Raw genomic sequence first — 12,191 nt, forward strand, 5'->3', positions numbered from 1 at the left:
ACCATTAAGCATTGATTTTAAAAATACATTCTTAGATAAAGTATGATTTTTTTTTAAAGAAAATTTACCTAATTAAAAGTTTAATGCTATCCTGTAAATATCTAATGTTTTATAAAGTGATTGTTGATACTTTATTTGCTTTTTACTCAATTAAATGTTATAATTTTCAATCAGTTAAGTAAAACTTTTCTAAAAATATAACCGAACAACCATAAAACACAGTAATTGCCCCACCGGCTACCTTTTTTTTTAATCTTCGTTTGAACTCCAAATCAGCATCCATAATAAATTTGAGAAATATTGATTTTACTTTTTTTTTTTTCTAAAATATAACTCAAATAATATAAATTTTAGTAAATTCAAAAACTGTTTTTTTTTCAATATTTATATTCTCTGTTTTTTGATATATTATATTTATCTCATACTTGCCATAAATACACCCTATCCATTGTTAATTCACCCACACCCAATCATCCCCCCCCCCCCCCCCCCCCCCTCTTCAGATCAGATTAGATCTTACAGGGTGTTCCTTTTTGCAGCTTTATGCTTCTATAAGACTACCAACAATAAAAATAATAACATTTAATTGACCTCTTTTATGTTATATAAAAAAATTCCAATATATATAAGATAGCGAAAAAATAGAAAGCATCCCATTTGTATATACCACCAATCAAAGTCAAGTAAAATACACCCCCCAAAAAAACTGCCTTAAAAAGGTTTAACTTGCTAAACCCATATAAAATAATCTACAATCTACCTAAAAACACATCATTCAAGCTCAAGATAAAAAGATTAATTCAGTCTCAAAAAAAAGAAAAAGAAAAAGAAAAGATTGCTGATTAAACTGCTGCCACTTCTTGTTGTTGATGATCATCTTCATAATGAAGCAGTTTTGTTGTTATTGATGGCAATGACGATGATGATGATGATGATGATGATGTTAGATGATGATCTAATGGTGGTTGAAGAAGCAACATTTCTCTTTGGAGATATGAACAATAGGTGTGGAAAGTGGTGGGGTTCACATTCAATTGAAACCCTAATCCAAACAAGAAATCCACTTCAAGAAAATTCATTTCTGTTGTGCTGATTCCTCCTACTTTTGCAAAATATGCATTATTATAGTACCTGCAAAAGGGCATTGTTAATTAATTACTCATTGTACAAAAAAACAAATGTTGTTTTTTAATACAATTATCATGTATTTAATCTAACCCTAAATTGAGTTAAAAGATTTGTTGAGCTTTAACTCCAAGATATGACTAATGATGTGGTACTGGTGGGTGCAATACTATTTTCTTGGGTATCATTCATGAGGTGGGGGACAAAAGAAGAACAAGGTACAACATGTCATGCGCTAAGTACAACCACTTGATGTATATTGAAAGATTTTTTTTTTGAACAATCATTTTGATTGGTACTTGGCCCAAGAGTATTAGAAGAATTCAATTTTCATGAACCTGATTATTAAAACTAACACAATTCTCATCCAATCATAAAAAACTAGAAGATTGATATCATAAAGTTATCTGAATCAAAAGTACAACAGAGAAAACAGGGGTTTGAAGCAAAGAATTTTTAGTTTCCCCTTTTTATCTGTTAGGAATTCATAAATTCTTAACCTCATTAACTATGAGTTTGAATTAGATGCCAATAATGTGATCCAGACAATTGTCAGAGTAATTTGGGGCTCAAATTCTCGAATCATATACTCAATTCCAATAAAAACGCTCCTAAAACATTTGGAACAGGCTCAAATTAAAAAAACAGCACAATTTCACACATGAACGGCGAATTATAAATGAGAAGAACTTACAAATCATCCATGAACTTGGCAGCAATCATTACACCAGTAATTAACAACCGATGGACATTGAAGGAATTGATAGAAAGGGCAGGCTGTTGCTGGGTAAACCGATCAAGATAAACATACGCAACAACGTAACAGGAAGGACTACAGTTAGCGTACTTGAAAATCCTCTCTAAATAGCTTTGGATCGAGATAGTTGGCCTAGTGAGACCATGAAAAGCCGAGATCTTCTGCGGGTGAAATCGAGGGTTGAGATCATTCGATTCGGCTACTCGTTGAAGTAGAGATGACAGGAATGTAATGAGGTTGTTCATCACTGTTGGGCACTCCATGTCCGCCATTGATGAACAGAGGGAGAGAGAGAGAGAGAGATAGTTTCAGCCGAGCTAGCGAAGAAGAAAGACAAGGGTGTTTCAGGTATATAAACCACTGGTAGGGTGGTCGTTAGCAGGTAGGTATACATGAAATTACTATTTCACCCTTGAGAAATATGGATTATGACCAGGCTGTCCCCCATGTGACCTTCAAGTTCTTAAAGAAAAGATTTTAGTGGGAAAAATATGGATCAAATGCCAAATTTTGTTATAAAGCTTTCATATAGATTCTTTCTATATTTATAATATTTATAACATTTCTTTCTATATTTATAATATTTATAACATTTTTTTTGTATATATTATTGACTTTTTTTATTAGCTAGATATACTAATGTTAATTTTTAAACTTTGGTAGTTTGCTTGAAATAAAAAAAATAAAGTCATCTTCAATAAAGAATCGATGGAAAATAGATAATTGTAATTAAAACATTCAAGGAAATATAGTTTTTATTGACGATTTGTAAATAAATAATTATTAAAATTTAGATAAAAAAATGAAATAACATTTTTTTACGCGGAAACTAAAAACATTCATAACAATGACTATTTTCAAACTTAAGAAGCACAAAACTCTTTTTTTCATAAAATTCAAATTCGTGTAATTTTCCAAAATTTGTGTGGTATATCAACAAGAACACAACAATATACTTGTATTTTTTTTTCCTCGGAAACAAAGTTTAAATAATTACGAAATATTAACTAAATTATGTTAGCTTTTTATATAGAAAAAATAGTTTTGTATTAAAAAGAAAAATGAATTCACTTATAGTTGAAAACTAACAAACAAGAATCTTTAAAGGAAATGGGGAACTTGGGTAAAAATAGAATAATTAGTTAATTATAAAATGATGGTTTCCAAAATGTCATCATGTGATTCCATGTGTGATCAATGGTGAATTTTGTGATTCTTGGTTGCGGGTCCCACTAGAGAAGGTATTTGCATGTTATGTGATTCTTTTGTAAATGGTTGGGTACCATTATTTGGATTCCAAACAATTCAATATTTTATCATACTTAATTTGATTATATATAACCATTCAGTGAACATAATATATATAATTATAAACCATTTAACATACCTCAATCTTTAAAATACATGTATATATAGGAAAGTTTTTGAAAACGAACTACAAACTCATGTGTCTAATGCATGTAAAAATAGCACAACGACAAAACCAATTGTGGTCCAATAGTAAACTTGTAAAGGGTTCAGAGAGCAATGTTTAAACTTAAATAGAAGAAAAACATAAAGGGTAAATAATCTTAGGAAAACATCGCAATGTTTAAACTTAAATAGAAGAAAAACATAAAGGGTAAATAATCTTAGGGAAAACATCGGGTATAGTCATATTTTAGGAGGGTATTTCAAAATTTAGTCATGAAAAGAGACATTTCCGGCTACAAACACGCATTCTGCGGAGGACCCTCTACGGAGCTCCACGGAATGAAGAATCCTCCGCGGAGAGGGGGTATTTTCGTAATTCCACCCCTCTCCTATTTGACAAAAATGGTCCCCCTCTTTGGTCTCCGACTGGTCCCCCGATTCCTCTTCCACTCGACAGTCTCTCCGTATCAATACGCCATTCCGATTTTCCGGCGAGAAGGAGTTTAAAGCCGGCGACAACGACATCAAACAACATCATTTTTCGGAGAAATCGATTTGAACCAGAAAACCCGACAACGATGGAGGACAATTTCCCCAATATTTTCGCTGATGGATACGGCTTCCGAGTATTTCTCACATTCCCCTCTTTGGATTAATGTCGTATTGTATATATTTAAGATTCAAAGGTTACGGAAATCCAATTCATAACCGTCAATATGTACAAATTTAGATTTGGTAGATTTTAGGATTAACGGGCAACCGGATTTGGGAAGATCCATTACGCGGAGGGGTAGGTCACTCAGTAGAGGGACCTCTGTGGATTGATGTATTGCCTCCGCGGAATGAACCAAAAAGCAGAAAATGTGTCTCCGCGGAGGTGTAGGTCACTCCACAGAGGGGTCTCCGCAGAATGACCTCTAGCCTCCGTGGAATGACCTGAAATTGCTTTTCCCTTTTTTTTCTTGCCCTTTTATATCAACTGTGTATTATATAAAAAGTATGTTGCTATTTGTTTCATAAACCGAATTAGAAAAGTAATTTTGAAACCTTGTTTTTTATTTTCAATTACTAACGTTTTAAATTAAATGTATAAGTTTTGTAGCACGACTATCTCAATCAAAAAGCATATTTAACTTTAAAAGACGTGGTGTGTACGATCATTAAAGACTTTTTTTGCGCCTAACACAATCACAACGAGTATAATTTGAAGCTTCGTCGTTTGGAAGATTCTTAGGAATGCATGTCCCCCATGTGACCCCTTACTTGTGAATTTGATGATGTTGCATGAAGTAGGGTCTCAACAAGTGTTTGAAATGGGGAGGTTTCTTTTTAAGATACAAGGGATGCAGTTGGATTTTGGTGAAACTAAACACATTTTGGTTTGTGGTTTAAGAGTTGGTCCTTATGTGGATTTACTCTATGATGAAAGAGGCCAGTCAAATTCAAATCTTCGAGCTCGGTTGTTCCCAGACATTACTGATGCATGTTTGTGGCTGAAAGATTTAGAAGTAAAGGTTCTAATGTAACGCCCCGATTCTCGAATACCAATTTTGATGGGTTTTGGCCATATAAACATTCCTATGTGCACATGCAAACCCTAATGCTTGGATCTAGGTTTCTCTAATTAAACATGCTTTCAATCCAAGACTTCTAATGACTAATTAGGTATAAGAACAATATAAAACCAGATCTAGAAGTTTACCTTTGAATCTCTTGTTTGATCTTGTTGTCTTGGAGCTCTAGAGTCACAATTGTCACTCCTCTAATGGCTTACAAACACCAACTAGCAAGGAGGATGATTTGAGAGAGAGGAGAGGGACTAGAAATTGGCTAGGGTTTCTTTGCTTTAGCAGAAGTGCCGATTTCACATGCCCTAAGGGTCTATTTATACTTGTAGACTCCTAGGGTTTCACCCTTAAACCCTAGTTGGATAATCTTCATTCAAAGCAATCCAAATCCTTACCTAAGATAAGCCTTGGACGATTTTGAGGCTATCCCAAGCCCTAGAATCCGTCCAATCCTTATCTCTAAAGGATTTACAGTCTAAAGTGTAACTATCAAACAATTGACAATTTATACCCTCTTATTTAATTAATCTCTTTAAGTCACCAAATTAATACTAATTAATCTATGACTTATATTAATTAAATAACAATATTATTATTCATTATATTATTCTCATAATATATTAATAATATCTATTCTCTCATAATAAATCATCCTGTCAAGTTACTATGGTGAAGGCAACCCAAAAGGACCATGCACAATCGGGTCAAATACTTGCCTAATATAGTTGCAGCCTTAGACACTATTCCAACAGTCTCCCACTTGGATAAGTCTAGTAACTATATGCACAAGTACAACTCGATTTGCAATCGTAGCTCTCAAAGACGCTGTCAAACTCTGATCTAATTAATCTTGTCCTTTAGATAAGGGATCGTACAGTCCTTTGTTAGATATCATGCTGACAATTCTATGGAATGATTAGTCTAGCATTTTGGTTTCTCGATCTCCGATTTATTCGACATAGAACTTAATTGAACACATCAATTCAGTTCTTACTGGGCCCGACACATAAGTCAAATCAAATCATCGAGCGGCCGAGATATCGCTTTTACCCTCCTGGAATAAAAGTCACAGATAAACTTCGACTTATATGCATTTACTTATTCATTAATCAACTATACACAACAATGCGTTTTATAACACCGAGTTACTGATGCGTTTTCGCATTATTAATGTACAATCAATTAACAAATAACAAACCATATATCTAGGTCTTAAGACTATATGATATTATCGTCTTGCGATCACCTTTTTATATCATATTCCATAAGGTGATTCCAGCAAGCGCGGGTTTGTTCCAATACTCAAAACTAGTTCATAAGCACTCATGAACGTTGCAGCAATCTTTTGCTATGTCTAATATCATTTAGACAATCTACACACCAATTCATGACAATCTTCATTCATATCTACTTCCAACATATGAACGATTGTGGACAATTTGAATAATTCGATTATTCATAATAAACTCAATTATTCTGGAAGTCAAAACATGCAAAATGAAACAATAGTTAAACAATTAACATAAGACAGTAACATTACTCATAAATAATACTATTTTATTTATTCTTCAAATGTTAATTACATTTATCTATTACATGTTTCTAAAACTATCTAATCTATGCTAATATCATCCTTCAGCCCAATACTCCTAGCATGCTGCAAGTGCTTAACCCTACTCAGTCCCTTCGTAAGCGGATCTGTTGGGTTATCCTCTAATGATATCCTCTTCACTACGAGTTGTCCTTCTTCTACACGATGTCTAATAAAGTGATATTTTCTGTCTATGTGTCGTGATCTACCATGATCTCTCGGTTCCTTGGTCAAGGCAACCGCTCCTTCATTATCACAGAAAATCTTCATGGGCTCCTTTATGGCAGGTACAACTCCAAGGTCACCAATGAAGTTCTTCAGCCATATTGCCTCCTTCGACGCTTCGCTCACTGCAATGTACTCTGATTCGCATGTTGAATCAGCTACGGTTTCCTGCTTGGAACTTTTCCAAGTCAGTGCTCCTCCATTCAGGGTAAAGACCCAGCCCGACTGTGAACGGTAGTTGTCCCTGTCGGTCTGAAAGCTGGCGTCACTATACCCTCGCACCTTCAAGTCATCACTCCCTCCGAGGACTAAAAACCATTCCTTCGTCCTCCGAAGGTACTTAAGGATATTCTTCACCGCAATCCAATGAGCTCTGCCAGGGTTCCCTTGATATCTACTAACCATGCTCAAAGCAAAGGCTAAATCAGGGCGAGTACAAGTCATAACATACATGATTGAGCCAACCGCGGAATCGTATGGTACTCGGCTCATTTCTGTTATTTTAGCTTCGGTACTCGGACTTTGAGTCTTACTCAACTTGGCATTACTTTGTATCGGTAATTCTCCCTTCTTCGAGTTTTCCATACTAAAACGTTTTAGTACCTTCTCTAAGTAAGTGTTCTGACTAAGCCCTATTAGTCTCTTACTTCTTTCTCTCACTATCCTTATTCCCAAAATATAATAAGCTTCTCCGAGGTCCTTCATAGCGAAGCACTTCCTGAGCTAGGACTTAACCTCCTGCAGAGTCGGGACGTCGTTTCCTATGAGTAATATGTCATCGACATATAGAACGAGAAAGCTAACTATACTCCCACTGGCTTTGACATATACACATGATTCATCTTCGCTTCGTACAAATCCAAACTCTTTGACTTTCTCATCGAAGCAAAGATTCCATCTGCGAGATGCTTGCTTAAGTCCATAAATGGACTTCTCAAGCTTACACACTCTATTCGGATGTTTTGGATCCATAAACCCCTCTGGCTGAGCCATGTAAACATCCTCAGCCAATTTCCCGTTAAGGAAAGCGGTCTTGATATCCATTTGCCAAATCTCATAATCATGAAATGCGGCAATTGCTAGCATCACTCTAATAGATTTTATCTTCGCAACTGGTGAGAAGGTCTCATCATAGTCAACTCCGGGAGTTTGAGTAAAGCCCTTCGCGACCAATCGCGCTTTATATGTGTGTACGTTTCCATCCACGTCGGTCTTCTTCTTGAAGATCCATTTGCACCCAACGGTCTTACGTCCGGGCACATTATCAACCAAATTCCAAACTTGGTTATCATACATGGATTGGATCTCGCTATCCATTGCCTCTTTCCATTTCGCAGACTCCGGGCCTGCCATGGCTTCCTTATAGCTATTAGGTTCATCAAGGTTTATTAGTGTACCATCACTAATATACGTGTCCCCTTTGGTAGTAATATGAAAACCATAAAACTGGGGTTGAACTCTAACTCTATCGGAACGTCTAAGAGGTAAGGACTCGTCAATCGGTTCAACCGGAGTTTCCTCCTCGGGTTGAGTGCCAGCGGTAGAGGTTCCTTCATCTATCGACTCTTGAATCTCTTCAAGCTCGATTTTCCTCCCACTGTCTCCTTGGCTTATGAGTTCTCGCTCTCGGAAAACTCCTCTCCTCGCAACGAAGACAACATTGTCCTTCGGTCTATAAAAGAGATATCCAAAGGACTTCTGCGGGTAGCCGATGAAAATACATCGCTCACTACGAGGTTCGATCTTGTCGTGAGTGTCTCGTCTTACGAACGCCTCACAACCCCAAACCTTGATATATGCCAACAAGGGAGCTTTCCCTGTCCACATCTCGTGAGGTGTTTTGGTAACCTTCTTAGTAGGGACTCGGTTAAGGATATGGGCGGCAGTCTCTAAGGCATACCCCCAAAAAGAGATAGGTAGTGAAGCACGACTCATCATAGAGCGAACCATTTCCAACAAGGTTCGATTACGCCTTTCTGCCACACTATTGTGGTGTCCTAGGTGGCGCCAATTGTGAAACTATTCCACACTCCTTGAGATAATCGTGGAATTCAAGACTTAGGTACTCTCCTCCTCGATCGGATCGAAGCATCTTGATTTTCCTGCCCAATTGATTCTCCACTTCATTCTTGAACTCTTTGAACTTTTCAAAGGTTTCTGACTTTTGCTTGATTAAATAGATATACCCATATCTACTATAGTCATCGGTAAAAGTCACATAGAAGCGGTTCCCATCCTTCGTGGTTGATCTAAATGGTCCACATACATCGGTATGTATTAGGTCCAATAGACCCTCACCCCTTTCGCAAGAACCAGCGAAGGGTGACTTAGTCATCTTTCCAAGCAAACAAGACTCGCATGTGTCATCTTCCCTAAGGTCGAATGACTCCAACACTCCATCCTTTTAGAGTTGGGCTATGCGTTTCTTGTTGACATGTCCAAGGCGACAATGCCACAAGGATGCTTTATCCATACTATTGGAAGAATCTATGTTCAAAACATCATTTCCTAAGTTATCAACAATCATAACAGTTTCATAAATTCCATTACATGGTATAGCTTCAAAATAAAAAACAACATTTAGATAAGCCAAAATAGAACCATTCTCATTATTAAAAGAAAATCTAAAACCTTGTCTAAACAAACCATGAAATGAAATGATGTTTCTAGCCATTTCTGGCGAATAGCAACAATTGTTCAAATCTAAACTTAAACCATTTCTAAGCACTAAAGAATACACTCCAATATTGGTCACGGGTGACGATCTTCTGTTCCCCATGATTAGATTAATCCTTCCATGCTCCACGTCTCTATTTCTTCTTAGTCCCTGCACATTAGAACAAATGTGGTAACCACAACCGATATCAAGAACCCAAGAAATATCATGAGATGAATCGTTAGATTTAATTGTGTATATACCTGCGAAAGACGGCTTGATCTTTCCTTCCTTGATGGCTTGCAGGTACTCTGGGCAGCTTCTCTTCCAATGTCCTATCTTGTGGCAGTGGTGGCACTCTGCCTCCTTTGGGTTAGGGCAGGGTTTAGCAGGATCAACTTTGGTCCCACTAGAAGAGGCACCATCTCGGGCTTTAACCTTGCGATAGTTCTTAGACGAAGCTTTCCTCTTCTTTCCCTTTCCTTGTCCAATGGCCAAGACAGGAGCAGCGGGCGGATTGGGAGTTGGTGCAACAGACTTGTCCTTGAAGTTGCTCTCAGCGACCCTCAAGAGACCTTGGAGTTTGCTTAGGGTGACCTCCTCTTTGTTCATGTGGTAGGTCATCCTAAATTTATTGTAGCTTGGAGGCAAAGAGTGAAGCACCATGTCGATCGCCAAGTCTTCCCCAAAGTCAACATTCAACTTGCGAAGACGGTCGACATACCTTTGCATCTTTTGCAGGTGCACGGTAAGAGACTCTCCATGACCCATCTTAGCGGAAATCATGTTAGTAAAAATCTCATAATGCTCTTGTCTCGCGTTTTGGTGGTATCTCTCCAATAAGTCTTGGTGCATCTCGTACGGGTACATGTCCTCATAGGACTTTTGGAATTCGGAGTTCATAGTGGCTATCATGATGCAATATACCTTTGTTGCATCACGCTCGTGAGTTTCAAAAGCAGTCATCTCAGCCGGAGTAGCGATTTCAGGGTTGATTTTCTCGAGTTTCTCATTGAGGACATACTCTTTGTCCTCATAGCGAGCAATAGTGCGAATGTATCTTATCCATTCACTAAAGTTCGTCCCATCGAAAGTGACCTTTTGACAAAGGCTCATCAATGTGAAAGAACTAGCAGCAACGTTGTTTGCGTTCGACATCTACAAATAGAAAGGACAAAGATAGATTAGAATATGAATCCCTAATTATCACCCAATAAGAAAAATTAGGGCTAGGATCCAACATCAATATTTACATATTAGAAAAGGGATGCCGTAATCTAACATGCAAATAATATGAAGGTAAGTGAATGACGATCCACTAATTCTCCACTGTCACACCCCCAAACCAAGGATGGCGGAAACGTCCGGGGGTGGAGGACTTTTTCTTTGGCGGCATAGTCCTGTCATAAGTTGGTAGAGATGAACAAACGATAAGTTTCTAATGGTAGTGACAAGTCAGATGTTATCAAGCCAGTCTTGTCTGTATTATGTTCTGACTTAAAAGTATTTTGTATGTAATTCATAACAAAGCCCCTAGAATGAATTTTAGTGGTAGTGACTCAAATGCAACTTGTGATTTGTTTCGTGCCTGATCCCCTCCTAAAATCACTTGGTATATATTAAGAATTTCTTGGAGTTACCATATGTAAATTGTTTGTAATATAGGGTTCGAGGAAAATAGGTCTATATCTCATTAACGTAAGGAAAATCTTGGGCAATGCTACGATTCCCTTGAATAGTCTAGTCTCCAGATTCTGGAGGATTCGAATGTCTCCATTAAACAGCCTAGGTTGGTCTTGCTCTTCACTCCAGGTTTCCAAGCACTCTACCTAAGGAGGCGTCGAGCCTTGAAAAACCGGGCGAGGGTTAGGATTCGGAACAAGGGTCATCGGGGTAGGTTCTCCACTTCAGGGTCGGAGTCAGAACCATCAGCAAGGCCTTCAGCTTGGTGACCATCCACAGGGATTGGGTAATCATTCTCTGGCTCCTCTCCGAGCCATTCAGTATTGCCGTGGTTAGGGTAGTACGGGTCGCCGTGGGAATGAAATCCAGCCATGATATCTTCGCGAGAAAAGGGAATATAAGAAGTAACTAAGTAGACGTACTATTTAGATAATTATAAGATGATCTTTATCAGGTACTTCAATACATTGTTTAGTGCATACTAGTCACATGTATTTGGGACATGATAGGCCTTCGAATAAGCGACCCTAACTCTAAATCCCCAATCCAACGAGAACAGGAAGTAAAGCAAAGATTCACAGATTCTAAGTCTATGACGTCCTGGATACATATAATTTTAATGTATCCACTAAGCAATTATTGACCTATTGATAAAAATCTATTTAGTTCTCAGATAAGTAATTATAATAACACCAAATACCCCTATGGTATTTCATTGTGGTAGTGTTGGTAAGTTTTTAGACTTGTTGCAACACCTACGACCACTCCTGGGCATATGCTAATCACTTCTGAGTGAGACATAGTTGATCAGGCTATGTCATTCCCAGCCCTGACTATACATCCCCAAGCCTACTCGTATTGTTCAACAATCACCACTTTTGTCCTATCCCACCATGATACTGACCCTAGTGTGTGTGCACATGCTCCTACTTTTACCGAGAGATTATTTGTTTCTAAAGTATAGTTGCTTTGAAAACTTTAAATCAGAGACTTTCAGTCCCAATGTATTTATAGTTTGTATATCTTATGTGGTTCGATATACTGAGTTCACTATAAATAATGCTCTGATACCAATCTGTCACACCCCCACACCAAGGATGGCGGAAACGTCCGGGGGTGGAGGACTTCATCTATAGTATCACAACAACGTGTATAATAGTGCTCAAAGTAAAT

The 12,191-nt window shown here is 37.6% G+C and overlaps 1 protein-coding gene across 1 annotated transcript; it reads right to left on the reverse strand.

The window, feature by feature from the left end:
• Nucleotides 1–639: 639 nt before the first annotated feature.
• LOC145101725 (cyclin-U4-1-like) lies at nucleotides 640–2,216 on the reverse strand. The gene is made up of 2 exons (XM_079039002.1): nucleotides 1,820–2,216; nucleotides 640–1,131 (listed from the first exon to the last, which is right to left on the reverse strand). Exons 1-2 carry the CDS (start codon nucleotides 2,152–2,154, stop codon nucleotides 843–845), a joined length of 624 nt encoding a protein of 207 aa, XP_078895128.1. The 5' UTR covers nucleotides 2,155–2,216; the 3' UTR covers nucleotides 640–842.
• Nucleotides 2,217–12,191: the final 9,975 nt, after the last annotated feature.

Source organism: Lactuca serriola, chromosome 4 (genome assembly GCF_051521515.1).
Source record: "Lactuca serriola cultivar US96UC23 chromosome 4, Lser_US96UC23_V15, whole genome shotgun sequence".
NCBI lineage: Eukaryota > Viridiplantae > Streptophyta > Magnoliopsida > Asterales > Asteraceae > Lactuca > Lactuca serriola.